General features: G+C 39.3%; 1 protein-coding gene across 1 annotated transcript; it reads left to right on the top strand.

Moving 5' to 3' along the window:
- The first annotated feature begins 15836 nt into the window (after nt 1-15836).
- LAMTOR2 (late endosomal/lysosomal adaptor, MAPK and MTOR activator 2) lies at nt 15837-16224 on the top strand. Its single transcript, XM_054397991.1, is given in 3 exon segments — nt 15837-15919; nt 15921-15947; nt 15949-16224. Coding segments are annotated over 3 exon segments (372 nt in total). The 3' UTR covers nt 16211-16224.
- Nucleotides 16225-16506: the final 282 nt, after the last annotated feature.

Consider the following 16506-nt stretch of genomic DNA (forward strand, 5'->3'; position numbering starts at 1 on the left):
TGTTGGGTGTGGTGTGTGCTGATGTGAGTGATTTCTCATATGTAGCCGTGTCTCACTTCCGCGTTACACACTATGGGGCCTTGATATGTATTTAAGCTGATTGAGCACTCACGAAACACCTCTCAGTTTTTGTGCTAGGAATTCCTAGTGCCTGGGTACAACTCTGCCCTGTAGCTGCTGCCTGGGGTTCAATGCGAGGCGCGGTTCACGGTTTTGCGGGGAGCGTCATGGCTCGTATAGTGGTCGACGACTCGGTTTTGAGGCCGTGCATTCTCTCCGTGTGCCTAGGGACAATTGTCGTTGATAGATCTATGCGCGCATGCAAGGGATAAAGTATAGCTCAGCGCCATGGCCTCCCGTATGCCATTAGCTCATATGCGAGGCATTTGTCGTCCATGATAGGTCTCTCTCTCATCTATCTCTGTTATATCTATCTATCTCTCGTCTGATATGTATACTTCAGTTTTGAGTCTAGTTTATTAGACTCTTTCTCTATTTTTGTGTCAATATGCGAACCAAGGGGTTGTGTACTAGGCTGCTTTAGTGCAGAGGGCTATTGTGCCATTGGGACGTGAAGGGGTATTCTAAAGCTGTAGCTCGTTTGTCATTTGGGCTGGACTGAGGATTATATGGCGCCGTGGTGGGACTGTGTGGGCCGGGCGTATACTGTCATGGATTATCATCAGATTGGATATTCTGTATGTCCAGTCGGCTGCGTTTGGTGATGGATATCGAGTTGTTGATTGGAGGGAACGGTAGTGGCGGGACAGTACCATTCTATGGTGGTCTTACTGTATCTTCGTGTGACACTTTATGTGGTTAGAGAGTTTATAAGGATACTTGCAAGATGTGACACTACTGAGTCTGACGGTGCATCGTTGGAGTCTCTAGAGGTGGGAAGAACTTGCGTGCTTCAGGGTTATGTGCGTGAATGTTTGAAAATGTAGCGTGTAGTCTGCATACATTAACAGACGTAGGGGGCTTGCGTCTGATTATTGATGCGTTTGAGGTAGAACCGTGGGGTGTGGTGACCCGTTGTGCGTATTAAGGTAGGCGTTGGTTGGAGACATAGATTGTGGTTGTAGTTAACATCTTTTTATTTTGGTACTTGCGCTAAATCATGAGCAGACGGGCTGGCATCGTGGGTTTTTTGTTGTGTTGTGTGTGTGGGTGTTGGTTGGTGTGTTTGCTTGTGTAGAAGCAGGTCTTGAAGCAATTAGCAGGGGGATGTTAGTATTCGTTAGCAACACAGCTCTCTAAGAACTCTCCAAATAAGTGTGAGTTATAGTGGTAGCTGTCGTTGCATATGCGCGCGCGAAAGGGGGTGGGGTTGGGTGGGGGGTAGTGAGGAGGACTGTAAATTAAGGAATATGTGTGGAGGTCATAATAGGTTGGGTGGGGTTAAAAGCATTTGATATATTTAATGTGGGGAGTTGCACGGTGGTTGGAATTTGATTGTAATATATATATCTTCTACTCTATCTCTCTCTCTATAAATTGTAAGTATAAGAGTGGGTAAGTGACGAATAGAGGTGTAGGTGCGTGAAGCGAGAGAGCGAGATTTGGATGTGACCGCTGTGCGGGCGTCACATAAGAGTGCGTATAGTGAGGTGGTGACATAAATGTATAGTAAAGACTATGCTCGTATCTCTCTATATATCTCTCTTCGCGATCTCCTAATAATTATGTTGTGCTATAATAGGGGAGGTTTTATTTGGGAGTTGGTTGGGAATGTGATAGAGAGGGGTAGTATTGTTGGGTGAAAAAATTATGAGTGGAATGAAATGGGATAAGTGGTAGTTTGTGTAAGATTGGATTGTATGTGTATGGTATGAAATGGGGTAGGGAATGATATTGTACAGATGCTGGTTTTAGGTGGGTTAGCATTGCGTGCGGCTCGGGTTTTGGGGGCGGAGTTGGCGGCGGGGGGGGGTGTGGTGGCGGTGGCGATGACACTAGGGTCTTGCAGGTCAGGGAAGGGCGGGCCTCCCAGCTCTATGCGGGTTGGACGTGGCTGGGGGATGTTGCTGGGAAACCATGTGAAATTTAAACACCAATTAGTGTGAGACCGCCATTCCGGCACTGAACCTGTTTGTAGGATTACTTGATGAACAAAGCAAAGTGGAAAACATCTCAGTGACTGAGAGCAGATCCAATTCAAGACTCTGTCTACCACTCTTTTTATCTTTTTTTTTTTATTCCTTTATTTACACTGCTTGATGTGATTCAATGTTAAAATACACATGCTTGAAGTGAAGTTCAGGAAATTATTTTCAAGTGTAAAGACTTCTAGGATGTATGCATTATCATAATCTATAAACACCTTAAGGTAACAGTCAAAATGAGGGAGTCTTTTTTGTGGCAATCAAAACTGAAATAATTTCACTTTTACAGAAACAAATATGGCAAGGATGAAGAAGTCAGAAACTTGCATAATTCCATCTGATTGTAGTTTGTCACTGGGAGCATTTGATTACAGATTAGGAAATAATCTGAAAAAAATAATATTTGTTATTGTTGATTGTGTTTGCTTTAACTATAATAAGATTCAAAAGTACTATTAGTTGATATGAATCCGTATTGTTTGAAATTTTGAAGTAATTATGAGGCCAGATTTGGGAAGCACACTTCAAAACAGACAGTGGATACTCTTTGGAAGCATGAGAAGCATAAAAGCTTAAAAAATGACCTGTGAAGGAGGATTGATCAAGCTCCCTTTCTGGGGAAAAAGAGGAAGAATGCAAGACAAAGAACAGACATGAAGGCTGAGAATAACATTCTTCTTATTTACCATGTTCACTTGATTCATTAGATAACTAAATATGTTCAGTATGTTCACTGTGTCTTTTCATAATAGACGTAGCATGTAGGATAAGAAATTATAATCTCATTGTGTAATAATGGACACTTGGGTTTCCAATAAATTTCTAGTAGCATAGTGAGGCAATTTATTTCAGAAACTGTGTGATTTTTTTTTTCTCTGCAGTATTTGAAAGTAAAGTTAAGGAAATATTCAAATTACTTAAATGGATTTATGAAGTTGGTCAAGGATGAAAACTATGACTTCTCCAGAGCTTTTCTAATTATATTTTTAGAATACTTCATATTATATTTGTGCTTGTAACTTTTTTTCCTGGAAAGGGAATGAATTTAAAATAAACATATATTCATGCTCACAGAGAATGCATTTATATGGCGTTAAAGCTTTGAGATCTTTAGGATTTTCACATTCTGAATATCAGTGCTCCATTTGAAAGTAAGGAAGTCTTATCTATGAATGTAATTAAAATTCAACAGAAATCCATAAATGGCCTGCAATCGTTAGTACTTATTTACAGTAAGATCATATATCATCTGTGAAACCATACTGGAGACCAAGAGAAAATAGCTTGTCCCTTTGATGTAGCCTAGGATATGACCTTCAGTGTTTCTGTTCTAAAAGAATTTAAAGTAGTCGCTTGTAAGAATTTAAAAATTAACACTGTTCTCAAGAATGCCCCTCTTTCTCAAACCTCTGTGCAGCAAGTACAGTAATAGTTGTTGCACTGTTTGACCCAGCACAATCAAAGGGAAAGTTTTTCCTGTGGCAAATATCTCTTAACAAGACCTACAATGCTTCTTTAATCTATGGACTCTGAAGTTGTTTCACATTTTCTTTAGACAACCTCACATCTTTTCTCCTTTCATTTGTTTTTGTCACTCAACATACTAAAGAGGCTTAGATTAAAATGCATTGCATCAGAGTCAGGGGACAATGTGGTGTTTAACACTAGGGACAAAAATAAGAACTTCAGAACAAAAGGCATATGTCTTAACAGCTTGAGCTGAAGTGGTGGGAAATTGTCAAGTGACACACATAGTTATCCTACAGATGAGTACCTTAGAAAATAAAGGATAAAGAAGTCAAGGTGCCTCTGGCAGATGGATGATTGAACCACTGGGTATTTGTAGTAGTAATCTGAATTCCAAAAATGCAGAGCTGATTCTGTAGTGTGCTCAAAGTGCTTTACAGAATCACAGAATCAATAAGGTTGGAAAAGACCTCAAGGATCATCAAAGTCCAACCTGTCACCCAAGACCTCATGACAGGGACAGAATGACTTCCCTGTTCCTGCTGGCCACACTGTTCTTGGTGCAGGCCAGGATGCAGTTGACATTCTTGACCACCTGGGCACACAGCTGGCTCATGTTCAGCTAGCTGTCAATCAGTACCCCCAGGTCCCTTTCTGTCTGGCTGCTCTCCAGGCACTCTGACCCCAGCCTGTAGCGCTGAATGGGGTTGTTGTAGCCAAAGTGCAGCACCCGGCACTTGGGCTTGTTGAATGTCATCATGTTGGACTCTGCCCATCTGTCCAGCCTGTCAAGGTCCCTCTGCAGAGCCCTTCTACCCTTTAACCGATCAACACCTGCTCCCAACTTGGTGTCATCTGCAAATTTACTGATGACTGACTCAATCCCCACATCCAGATCATCAATAAATATGTTGAACAGGATGGGGCCCAGAACTGATCCCTGGGGAACACCACTAGTGACTGGCTGTGGTGAATGCCACAAGATTATATCCTAAAAGTGGCGGGACATGTCCCTACATGTTCAGCTTGAACCCCCTCTTCCCTCTCCCTTCTGGAGTTGGGGGGAGTCTTGGCACCACTTTGTCTGGGTAGACAATTCCCTGGGCCCTTTGGGGTAAACAAAGCTCAGGTGACATGCTCTTGCTGGCTTTGTTAGGAGTTATGCTCACACTCTATTTGGTGAAATATAATTTAATTGGTTAATTGCTCTGTTTACAAGGATGCTCACTGGACCAGTGTTCGTGTGGTAAATGTTAAATAGGGGTTGTTCCGTGCCCTGTGTTCCATGCTTATACTCTGTGCCTGTTCCTGTGTGCGTGCCCGTGTTTGTCTCATGTGTTGTGCTGCCGAGAGGTCCGTTTTGCCTGGGACTCGAACCGGCGTGTTCGAGTGCATCGCCACAGATCGCCACCTTTGCCCGACTGACCGGCGAGCACATCACCTGTCCTGGATCGCTACAGCCGCCCTGAGGTGGGGACGTCATTCCGGCAAGGACCGGCACCTCCCCATCCGATCTTCATAGATGGCGAATAGGGTCACCCCAGCTTTGCAGAGGAGCTGCTTTTTGGCTGTATCCTGCAACCATAGCGACAAGGTTTCTCCCCTGGAGCAGCAAGCTTGTTTTACACTGCGCACCCCACGAACTGACTTTGCAAAAGCCTCTGAGGATCACCGGCAAACTCCCAGGACTCTTTTGTTCTGAGAGGAGCCAGAACCATGCGGGACAGTGCCACACAGTTGGCGCCATTTCAATTGCTTTATTACGATACATCCATGCTACAATTTCTGGGAATGCAAACAGTATTAAGAAAAGGCCTTGCGAAGTTTCTTCAGTTAGTGAGTAAGCTAAATATTTCTTCATAGACTTTCTATACTAGTTTGTGCAAACTGCCTGTTTGTAGGCTTGCCGATTCCTGACAAGCACTCATCCCTCCTTAGCTCTTTCCAAGTTAGTTTCACTTTCTAAATGTCTAGATTTCCTCAAACTATTTAAAGTGCCTATATATATACATTCTGCAGAATTGATTCTTTCCAACTGAATATTAGAACCTATAAATATCAATTGTAAATAACTTTTAATATAGTGTAAATAAATATTTATAAAATCTTTATAAATACTTCCGCCACTTATTTTCGGCGAGAATTTACATTTCACATCACTGGCCTCCAGCCGGCAGTGGCACTATTCACCACCACTCTCTGGGCTCGGCCCTCCAGCCAGTTCCTAATCCAGCACAAAGTGCTCCTGTCCAAGTCACAGGCCATCAGCTTGGCCAGGAGTTTGCTGTGGGGAATGGTGTCAAAGGCCTTGCTGAATTCAAGGTAGACCACATTCACACAGCCTTTCCCACATCTACCAGGCAGGTCACCTGATCATAGAAGGAGATCAGGTTGGTGAGGCAGGACCTGTTCTTCCTAAATCTGTGTTGGCTGGACCTGATCCCTTGGCCATCCTTCAGGTGCGTAGTGATTGCTCCCAAGATGATCTGCTCCATAATTTTCCCTGGCACTGAGGTCAGGCTGACAGGCCTGTAATTTCCAGGTTCATCCATCTGGCCGTTCTTGTGGATGGGCATCACATTGGCCAGCTTCCAGTCATCTGGGACTTCTCCAGTGAGCCAGGACTGGTGGAAAATAATGGAGAGAGGCTTGGCCAGCTCATCTGCCAGCTCTCTCATTACCCTAGGATAGATCCTATCCGGTCCCATGGACTTGTGAGTATTCACGTGGCTCAGCAAATCCTGAACTAATTCCTCGTGGAAGTCAGGGGTACTACTACACTGCTCCCCGACGCCATCTAACAATTCAGGAGGCCAGTTATCCTGAAGTCCTCCTTCCTTACTGTTGAAAATTGAGGCAAAGAAGGTATTTAGGACCTCAGCTTTTTCCTCATCGTTAGTTACAATATTTCCCTCCAGGTCCAATAAAGAGTGGAGGTTCTTCTTGCCTCTCTTTTTAGCATTAATATATTTATAAAAATGCTTTTTATTATCTTTCATAGCACTGGCCAGTTTAAGTTCTTGCTGGGCTTTTGCCTCTCTAATTTTTTGCCAGCATGTTCTAACAACATCCTTAAACATATCTTTAGTTGCCTCCTCCCCTTTTCCAAAGGTGGTACACCCTCTTTTTTTCCCCTTAATTCCTTCAAGAGCTGTTTGCTCATTCAGGCTGGTTGCTTTCCCGGGCGGCTCATCTTTTGTTCCCTGGGAAATGACAGTTCCTGTGCCTTCAAGAGCTCCTGTTTGAAGCAGGTCCAACTGTCCTGGACCCTTTTGTTCTTAAAGGCTGCTATCCAGGGTACTTTCCTAGTAAGTTGCTTAAACAAGCTGAAGTTTGCCCTCCGGAAGTCCAAAGTGAGAGTTCTGTTACTGCTCCTCCCTATTTCTATGCATATTGAAAACTCCACTGTCTCATGATCACTGCACCCTAGACAGCCTCCTGTCATCACATCTCCCACCAGCCTTTCTCTATTTGAGAATAGCAGATCAAGCAGAGCAGAGCCTGATCCCTGGTAGGCTCACTTAACAGCTGCATCAGAAAGCTGTCCTCCATACACTCTAGGAACCTTCTGGACTGCCTCCTCTCTGCTGAATTAAGTTCCCAGCAGATGTTTGGCAATATGATTGAGAGGTGCTCAGTATATTTAAGAATGTTAAATCCATTAATGCATTTTTTTTAAAATTTTTAATTTCCTTAGAACTTGTTTTATTATGCTAACTTTACTCAGAATTTATCCTGGTAAGCTAATGTGCCAAATGCATTTTTTGAAGGATCAGATTGAATCTGTCCTCCAGTGCTGTGCACAGGTTTCTGCATTAGCATGCTTTCCTGTCATAGCAGCACTTCAACCATTCAGCAAGGTAGACTTACATGCCTTTTTTTTGGGAGATACTTTCTATATTTTCTCTCTCTATTGTGCTTAATTTGTAAACATGAGGGACAAAAGAGTGGTCAGTGTTTTCATAATGACAGGGAGCCCAGTGGGCTCATGCATAGTAACCTCTTATTAAATGGTTCACATGCCTTTAGCCCACTACTTAATGGAGCATGATTTGCATTTTGCTTGTTATTCAAGTTTTTAAACTCTTGAGCTTCCTGATTAATTACAAGAATATTTATCCAGGTTAATTGATAAGATCTCCTCAACCCAAAAAGCTCTACGAAACAATTTCAGAACATTTACATGAGTATTAATACCTCATTATCTTATTCAACACCCCCAGAAAAAGTGGAATGTATTTTCTAATGGTATTAAGCTATCTACTTCTTTTCTAGTGGCGTTCAGCTATCTATTTCTTTTCTACCATGCATACTACAAATGTGTAGTTTTTGCTTAAGACATAAGCATCATTAAAGATATGAGCATACAGCTATTTCAATAGTAATCAGCAAAAATTAATTCAAAGCAGTTGTTAGATTTTGAATGCTGAATTGTTTCAGTTGATTTTTGTATTTTGTATAATACAAAATTAAAAATAGAAAAAAGAGAAAAAGGAATCCCTGGTAATTTGCTGTATAGCCATAAGCAATATGTAAACAGCAATAGAATCTAAATTTGTTAAATAAATGCTTCATTATAGGGTAGTAATCCAAGCTTTTTTCCACCACCTTTACAATTGTTCTTGATGTGCCTTTAAAGAAGGGGAGCAAAGAGATATGATCAAAAGTTAGAATTTGCTATGGAAGAAGTTACTCTTTGTAAAAATTCTAGTATCTCAAGTTTATTGTACATTGTATTGTTTATTTGTGTGGTCCATAAAGCATTTAGACTGGTATTTTTTTTCCTTTTCTAAATAAGTAATTTAAAATCATCTCAATATTAATTTTGGTGGCAGAAGACTGAAAGCAAAACCTTGTACTTCTCTGCTCAGATGGGAGAAGGAAGACTAATGTTACAGTAAATGGGAATGAAGCTATGTAATATCTTTCTCTACTGAGTTGAATGAAATTAGTGCAAAGCAGGCTGTTTCTCAGTATGGAGTTATGATGAAAACCAATTAGAACATCTCCTGCATTACAAAGGAAAGTGCAATATCACCTTTTTAGACTCTGGATAACTGTCTTTGAAAGTTAGGGAGATATGTTTGTCCAAGTGCTTATAAATGTAATATTACTTATTAAACTGTTGAAGTTTAATGAATGTAAATATGTCTTTTAAGCAGGTATTTTATATGTTTAATAGTCAACAAATGAAAGCATATAATTACACTCAAAAAAAAAAAAAAAAGTGTTTTTTATGTTTTCCTGGCTTTTCTCAAAAGATAAGAAAGGGCTTTCTGTTTGTTTCTTACTCTTCTTTTTCCAATATCATTCCCTTTTTGCAGCCTCTGCCATTTTTATCTCCCTCAATTTCCAGCTCCAAACAAAAGGGAAAAGCACTTGCCACTTTCCTCTGGCAAAGACTAAAGCTGGAAAAAAATATCATTTTTATTTATTATATATACATAATTAATATTAGTATAGTTAATATAATAATAATTAGTATTTTGAGTCAAGCTCACAGCCACTCACTACCCTGATGTTTTCACGTCAGCCACATTACTGACAGCTATGGATTTTAAAGTTCTTTGTTGATAAAGAATTGAAAAGGAAACTGAACTGTTCTAAGCATTGTTTTTGGTATTTTTTTTTTATCTAATATGCACTGAGCACTTGAGAATGATTTTAATCAAAGTGGAAGTGAAATCACAACAGGGATTTACTGCCATACTTGTCTTGCCAAACTTCAAAATTTAGATATCACATTATTACTATCAGAATTCCCTGATTAATTCCTATTAATTAATTCCCTATTGTGTGCTTTGATGACCAAATCCTTTTGAATTCTGAAGTTTGCATCCAGGTTTTAATACCGCCACTCAGCTCTAGTAGCATAAAGCTGCTGGCAGCATGGTTATTACAGAAATCCTGTACCGAGGTATCTCTTCTATTTACTCATGTATTTTCTTAGTTCATTAAACTATCTTACAAACGTACTCTTTTTATATTTTCCCTTCTCCATCCTATCCTTTCTAATTTTCTTTAAACCATGTTCTTAAAATCAGGCAATGGGATTTTTGTGGGGTTTTTCGTCTGTTTGGATTGGGGTTTTCTTTTGTTTGTTTGTTTGTTTGTCTTATGCTTTTGTTGTTGTTTTGGTTGGTTCGTTTGTTGGGGGTTTTTGTTGTTTTAATTTTTGTTAGGTTGCTTTTTTAGGAGTTTGTGTTTATTTTTGTGGGGGATTAAGAGTTTATTTTGTTTCCCTTTCAATTTTTAATTCAAATTTTAATTTCGGTGTAATGTGGTACATTCAATCTCTGTGAAATAATTGGAGGAACAGACAGAAGGTGCCTAGCTTCCAACGTACTTTACTGTTTGCCTCTCCTGCATCCATTTTCCTGTCTTTTTAATAGTTCCATCTGCCATGAAAACCCATCATTTCTCAAAAGGAATGAGTTTTTATATTCTACCCATTTTTCAGTAGATGCTTTTTGGTCCTCAATTAATATTAGTATGAAATACTTGCAACAATTTGTTTATCATCTTCAATTACATGGATATTTTCTGTTTTAATGGACCTTCTCCCCACTTTCCTCAGAGTCTAGTCTCAAACTCCTGCAATCCTATATGGAAAAAAAGAGAACCAGCAAATTCTTTTTCTTTCTTTTTTTTTTTTCCACCAAAAAAACTGCTTTATTTCTTCAAATGGCACAAACTGAACTAAAATAATTAAGCTGTGGGGGGAAAAAAATCTTATAAAATGCCTCTGTTTTGCAATAAGCTTCATGAAGAACAAGGAGTTAAAAGGTGTTTCTTATTTCACTTCTAATAATATTAAATGTAAATATAGTAAACTTGCTGAAGCTCCAAGGTTACATGGAGGTTGTCTTGTCTGTTTTATTATTGTTTAAGATTCAATCAAGTGCTACTTGGAATAACATCATCATAAATTATGAAATTCTCTCTGTTCTTTTTCTGGCAGCTCTGCTCAGTTTGACTCCAATGACACAGCAACACCCAGAGGTACTAGGGCTCTTGAGCCTCACAAAATTGCTTCAGTCCAGAAAGGGAAACACAGAAAATGATACAGAGCTGGGAGGGCACAGAGAGATTTTTATTGGAAGCTGTTAAAGTGGTTGCTATGAGACCTTCTCCAGACAATACAGGCACAGCAGCGAGTGTAAGGCTGATAAATTGTACCTCTAGCATTATACCTTTCTTTTTTTTTTTTTTTTCCCTAACATAGTTTAAATAGTCGTTTCAGATCAGAGAAAGTACCTGGCATTTGCTTTTTTCTTCCCTTTACCTCTCTTCTTCTGCCTTATGGAACATGGAGCTAGAAAATGAAATGATTAGCACTTCCAGCAATTCTTCAAGAGGCTCCAGAAAGTACAAGGTGGTGATGCTAGGAGCAGGGGGTGTTGCTAAAAGTGGTAAGTTTCGACAATGGCATTTTGGGGGAGAAGGGGTGAATTGGGATTGTGAAGTTCACAGGACAAGAATGTTGTTTAGTAAGTGGTTTTGTTCCATTTTATCTTGCACATGACTCTGATGATTCATGACTGGAACAGTGAGTCAGCTTAATTTGTTACATAGTGAAATGTTTTAAGAATTTTTAATTGTATATATTTGTAAAACTAACCTTGGCTTAATTGTACACAAGGAGTGACTGGTCAGCTTGTTGTTTAGGAGCAAGGCCTAATGTCACTCTAACACTTGGTGCAGAGTGATGATTTTCTGAGTAGTGTGGATGTAACTTGTCAATCTGCAGGTCCTTGTGCTCAGGCAGAAATTAATCTAACTGCAAAATTGGCTTTACCATACAAAGAAGTGTAGACTATGATTACAGTGACTCTATTTTCTTCCTTATGTCTTTTTACTTTTTTTTTCTCAGTGCCGTTATGGCTCTTCTGGTGTTAGTCTCCTCTTGTGTCATTTGCGGAATGCGTGTCTGAGTCTTGCTTCAGGTGATAAGGTACATTTGCAGCATATTTTAATATCATTGTCCAGTGCTGGCAAGATATGCTAATGTCTGGCAATAGTATCTCTTCAGAGGAATCATTATTTTCTGCAGAGTATTTTCTTTTTCCTAGGTATTATCATCTTTAATTTATTCTTACTGAAACCAATATTTTCTGTGCTTAAAAAGACTTTGCTGAATGTGCAGGCAGTTTTTGTCTCAGCAGCCAGTGCATTGAGCTTGCCACACAACAAGCATTTGATTACATCTCTGGAAAATTCAAAAGAAAAATTAAAAGAAACAAACAATTAAAAAATATATATATAAATATAAATATAATTTCAAAGAAATTTCATTAATATGTGACTTTAAACTGCAACAATTGTGTAGATCAAAAAAGTTTTATTTCCTATTCAAATAACAACACAAGATACAGATGAAAAAAAGTAAATATCAGGAGTCAATAAAATATCCTCTTTGTATCCACAGTCTCTGCTTCCTTTTTATGTTTAGCTCCAATTTCAGTGGCACATCTTTGAGTGAAAACTATTTTCCATCAGGATTACTTAACCAAGCAAACAATTCTTGTACAGGTGCCATGCTATTATCATGGTATAAAATGGGAAAGGCTATCTCAGTGTAACTTTCTACAGTACATTTTTCATAATAAAGCAGTTATTTAGAATGTGTCAGCTGAAACTTTTAGTAAAAGGGCAAACCTTCTTTTTCTTCTTTTTCCTATTTTTTAATGAGTGCATCCACAAGATGCCAGCAGTTTTCCCAACTATATTATTATAAGAACAATGTTATATTACAGATTAATTCACCAGAACAAAAGATATTACAAACTATGACATATTCATAGTATAACTGACATGTGACAGCTACATTTTATATGTGCACTGAGGAAGTTTTAGAGCTCCCATTTACTATTAGCACAATATGAAGGTTATTCAAATCTCCTTGTTCAGAAAACATTAGCTCTTAATTTAATGAAAATATTAACTTCAAATCTGTGTATTACAAGATAATAGTACACCTCCAAGTCTGAGGAACATATAATTATTTAACAAGAGTTGGGTGTCTTCGTTGTCTAGAGAAAAAAAAAGTACAGGGAAGTGGATTGTTATGACATTTAATGGGACTAAAGAAAACTTCCAGTTGCTTTCACGAAAGTGAAAATTGTAGGGGGAAAAACAGCAGTGGAAAATTAAGATTGAAGAAGAGAGAAGGTCAGCAGTACATAATTTGTTATGAACTTTCAATACAGAATAAGCATGGAATATCTCAGTAGAATGCTGAAGATAGTCCAACTGATAATAATGCTGACAGAAATAAAGAGATTTTTTTTTCGTAAACTGTGAATTCATTCTGACTGTTGCATAGGAAACTGTGTTAAAAGCAAAAAAGGCCTTAATTACTACTTTCATTATCCACCTGGGTCATTTACCTAATGACCTAAATTCACTCTGTCCAGGAAATAATGTATTTAACCAGAAAAAATAGCCAGGGCAGAAAAAGAGTGTGAGATTTAAGTCACCTACGAGATGATGTCTTGATAACATCCTGGAGTCTCTGAATACTTTCAAGGCCCATCTAAATGTGTTCCTGTGTAACCTGTGCTAGATCCTATGGTCCTGCTCTGGCAGCAGGGTTGGACTCGATGACTTTCAGAGCTTTTTTTCCCCTAACAATAGTTAAAGTTGATTTATTTAAAGGCAAATTTGATCTACTGTTATTCTTGTTAAATGGAATTGCATGTTTATCTATAGAATCAGTGTATTGTAGATGGAAAGTGAATTTCATGCTACCTGTTCTTTGAAAGTTGATGAGAGGAGAAAACTTTAAAAAATGAAAACTTAACAAATATTCATTACTACTAAATTTATTTTTTGCCTTAGAGAAAATGTTCATTTTTCAAGATTTATTTCTCATATTGATTTTCAGTTTATTATTTATCACCTTGAAAAAAATTGAAGGGATACTTGAGTAATTACCCCAAGATTTTATTTTAAAGGTAGAGGTTTGGAAAGCATTTTGATATGTATTTCCAGCCTTTACTCATTAATAATATAAAAAGAGGTGAAGAGAAGGAATTAAGAAAATATTCACATCCGGTTGTGTTGGAAACATAAAACAGTGGAAAATTACTGAGTCCAGCATTGCTGATAAATATACGGTGATCAGAGTATGCACAGGGGCTGGGGTGGAGACAACATGGGTATGGTTGCCATGACACCAGGGGGGAATGTACGGAGCAAGGTAAAGGCCCATTCTTCCACTTAGCGCTTGTTACACTGCTGACTAGAGAAGACGCACTGAAAAAACCAAAGAAAAATTCCCTGTGCAACAGATAAAGTTACAGCTGGTTGACCATCAGGAGCAATGGCATGACTGCAGTCCCATTCACACACTGCAAAATTGTAGATAATGAGGTATAAATATTACTATAATTTTATATCTCATTTGGAGGGGGTCAGGATGTTGATGCCTCATAACCAGGACAGAACAATGGGTTTGCCTCTTTTATCCCCTCATGTCTGAGAATTGGCAAGAACACAAAGGGGGTTATATTTTATCGAATATATCTTCTCTAAATGCAACAGGTCATTGAAGGAAGGGTATGAAGAAATTAATTTCTCAGACTGATCTCCTTAGGGGAGGCATGCTTATCCCATTGTTATTCCCCAGCATTACAGTTGATAACAGATGTGAATTAACAGCTATAGATAATCCTAGGCAGGGTCCACAGGGATTAATTGTATCAGAAGCACACAATGGCAATGCAAAAAGAAGCAGCCTGGGTTTGTAGTGGATAGCTCTCTGTTGAAAGTCACTGAGGTGACCATCTGCCGACCTGACAGGGAGTCACAGGATGTATGCTGCCTTCCAGAACTCAAGGTTTGGGGTGCTGCTGAACAGGTGCTCCAGCTTATTTAAAGGACAAATTACTACCCATTGTTACTCTTTCACATGGGCACAAATGACATCACGATTCATAACCTGGGCAGAATCAAAAAAGACAATAGCCCTTTTGGGGAACAGTTGAGAACTCTTGGGGCCTAATTTAGCTTTTCCATATTTTACCAGCTGGAAGCATGAGGCTAGCTAGAAATAGATCTATAAAGTACATTGACCTCTGACTATGTGAATGGCTTGATTTTTAGAACAATGGGACATCTTTTCTGACTCCAACCTCTTAGGGATGGAATCCATCTCACTAGTAGGGGCAAGAGAATGTCTGGCAGTTAGCTGGCCAGCATAGGTAAACATGCTTTAAAATGAAGAACTTGCACGTTGAGCACCAAAATGACAATGATATTATATCCAGAATCTTTTCTGTATGTTCATAATGCTTAAGAGAGATTCCAAGGTTGCTCTCAAGACTGGATTCTTTTTTTGTGTAAAAAAAAAAATCATTTGTATTGCTTCACACAGAGTTAAAGTGCATTCTTTAGAGGTAAGGGCTCCTTCATAACCAGAAACATGTTGATGGCATCCTAACACTAGTGGCCACCTAATGTGTATCTTGAGTAGTAGTGCAGATGGGAGATATGTAGATTTGTTAGCTCATGACTGATTCTTGAACTTCATCTAAACCTCTAGTAGTGAACAAAGATGTGAAATGATTAGAACTCTTGGGGGTTATATTAATGAATTTGCTTTTCATAATGTGATATATTCAAAGAGGCCTTCACTTAAACAGTGTAGATTTCAGTGAAATGTATATTACTCAAATTTTCCTACTACTTGGTACTAAGAGATAGGAAAATTTAGGGTTATTCTTCAAGAAAAAATGAACTATCAAGAACTCTTCTGGTTTCAGCCACACACAAATCTGCCATTTGAAATGTCCAGATTAAAGTCTTAGATATGGGAACAAGCACTGTTTCATGACAGTGATTGGACACTATTGGTAACTTTGCTGTAAGCAATCTGTTGAAGCAGCCACAGGAACTGATTCCCTTCCAAGAAGTCCCTGCTGCTAATTTGAGCCATCTGCATCATTTTCAGCACCAGATATTTGTTAGAATTTAGATGAAATTAAATCCATTAGGGATGTTCTTGAAAACACAATTAAGATTTTTTTTTTTGTTATTTTTTTCCCCTTTCTGTTGCTGCTTTCATCTCTTTCCCTTCTATGCTTTCCATTTTACTTCCTTCCATTCCTCTGGTAATCCCTTTTGACTTCTTATTTGTTCATTGATTTTAATTAGACTCCCTTTATGCCAACAAAGCCTTTCTAAGAGATTTTTTTTCCTAGAAGCTGTAAACCTCGTCATGCTTACACAGATGCGCTGATGAGTGGGGGGGTGGCTGCAGCCATGCTGCGCCCCAAGGCCCTGACACAGGTCCTGAGCCAGTCCAACACCACTAGGGTCCAGAGCACCTTGCTCCTGAAAAATGAGGAGTACGTTTGCCTACTCAGGCTATGGGCACTGATGCTACGGTCACTGCTGCCATTGCCAGCAACATCTGGTTGGCCTACGACAAGAATGGGCATCAGGCCTTAAATGAGGACAATCTCAAATTAATCCTCATGGACTGCCTGGAGGGGTGAGTGGCCATCACACAGGTGGCAAACCTGCTACTCTGCATGTATACGAAGAAGACAGTTGGATTTGGGATGCTGAAGGCCAAGGCACAGGCTCTGGTCCAGAACCTGGAGAAGCTTCTCACACAGGTGGCTGCATCCTGAGCATGGAAGCTGAAGGGCTCAAAGGTGCCATCACCCAAAGGATGTCGGCTTCCACACTGCAATTGGCATGGGTGGGGGGTGCCCAACACTCCGTGGGCATCCCCAAGCTTGGTCCTGCTTTGTTGTCATCTTTAAAAATGTGGTGGTGGAATGAAAAAAACAAAACAAAAGTGGGAGGAAATAAAAAACCTGCCCAGTAAATTTTTTTTTTTCACTTCCAACTGGCAGCCAGTTACTAGTAGTGTCCCTCAGGGATCAGTGCTGGGCCCCATCCTATTCAATACCTTTATTGATGA

This window comes from Indicator indicator, chromosome Z (assembly GCF_027791375.1).
Source record: "Indicator indicator isolate 239-I01 chromosome Z, UM_Iind_1.1, whole genome shotgun sequence".
Lineage (NCBI taxonomy): Eukaryota > Metazoa > Chordata > Aves > Piciformes > Indicatoridae > Indicator > Indicator indicator.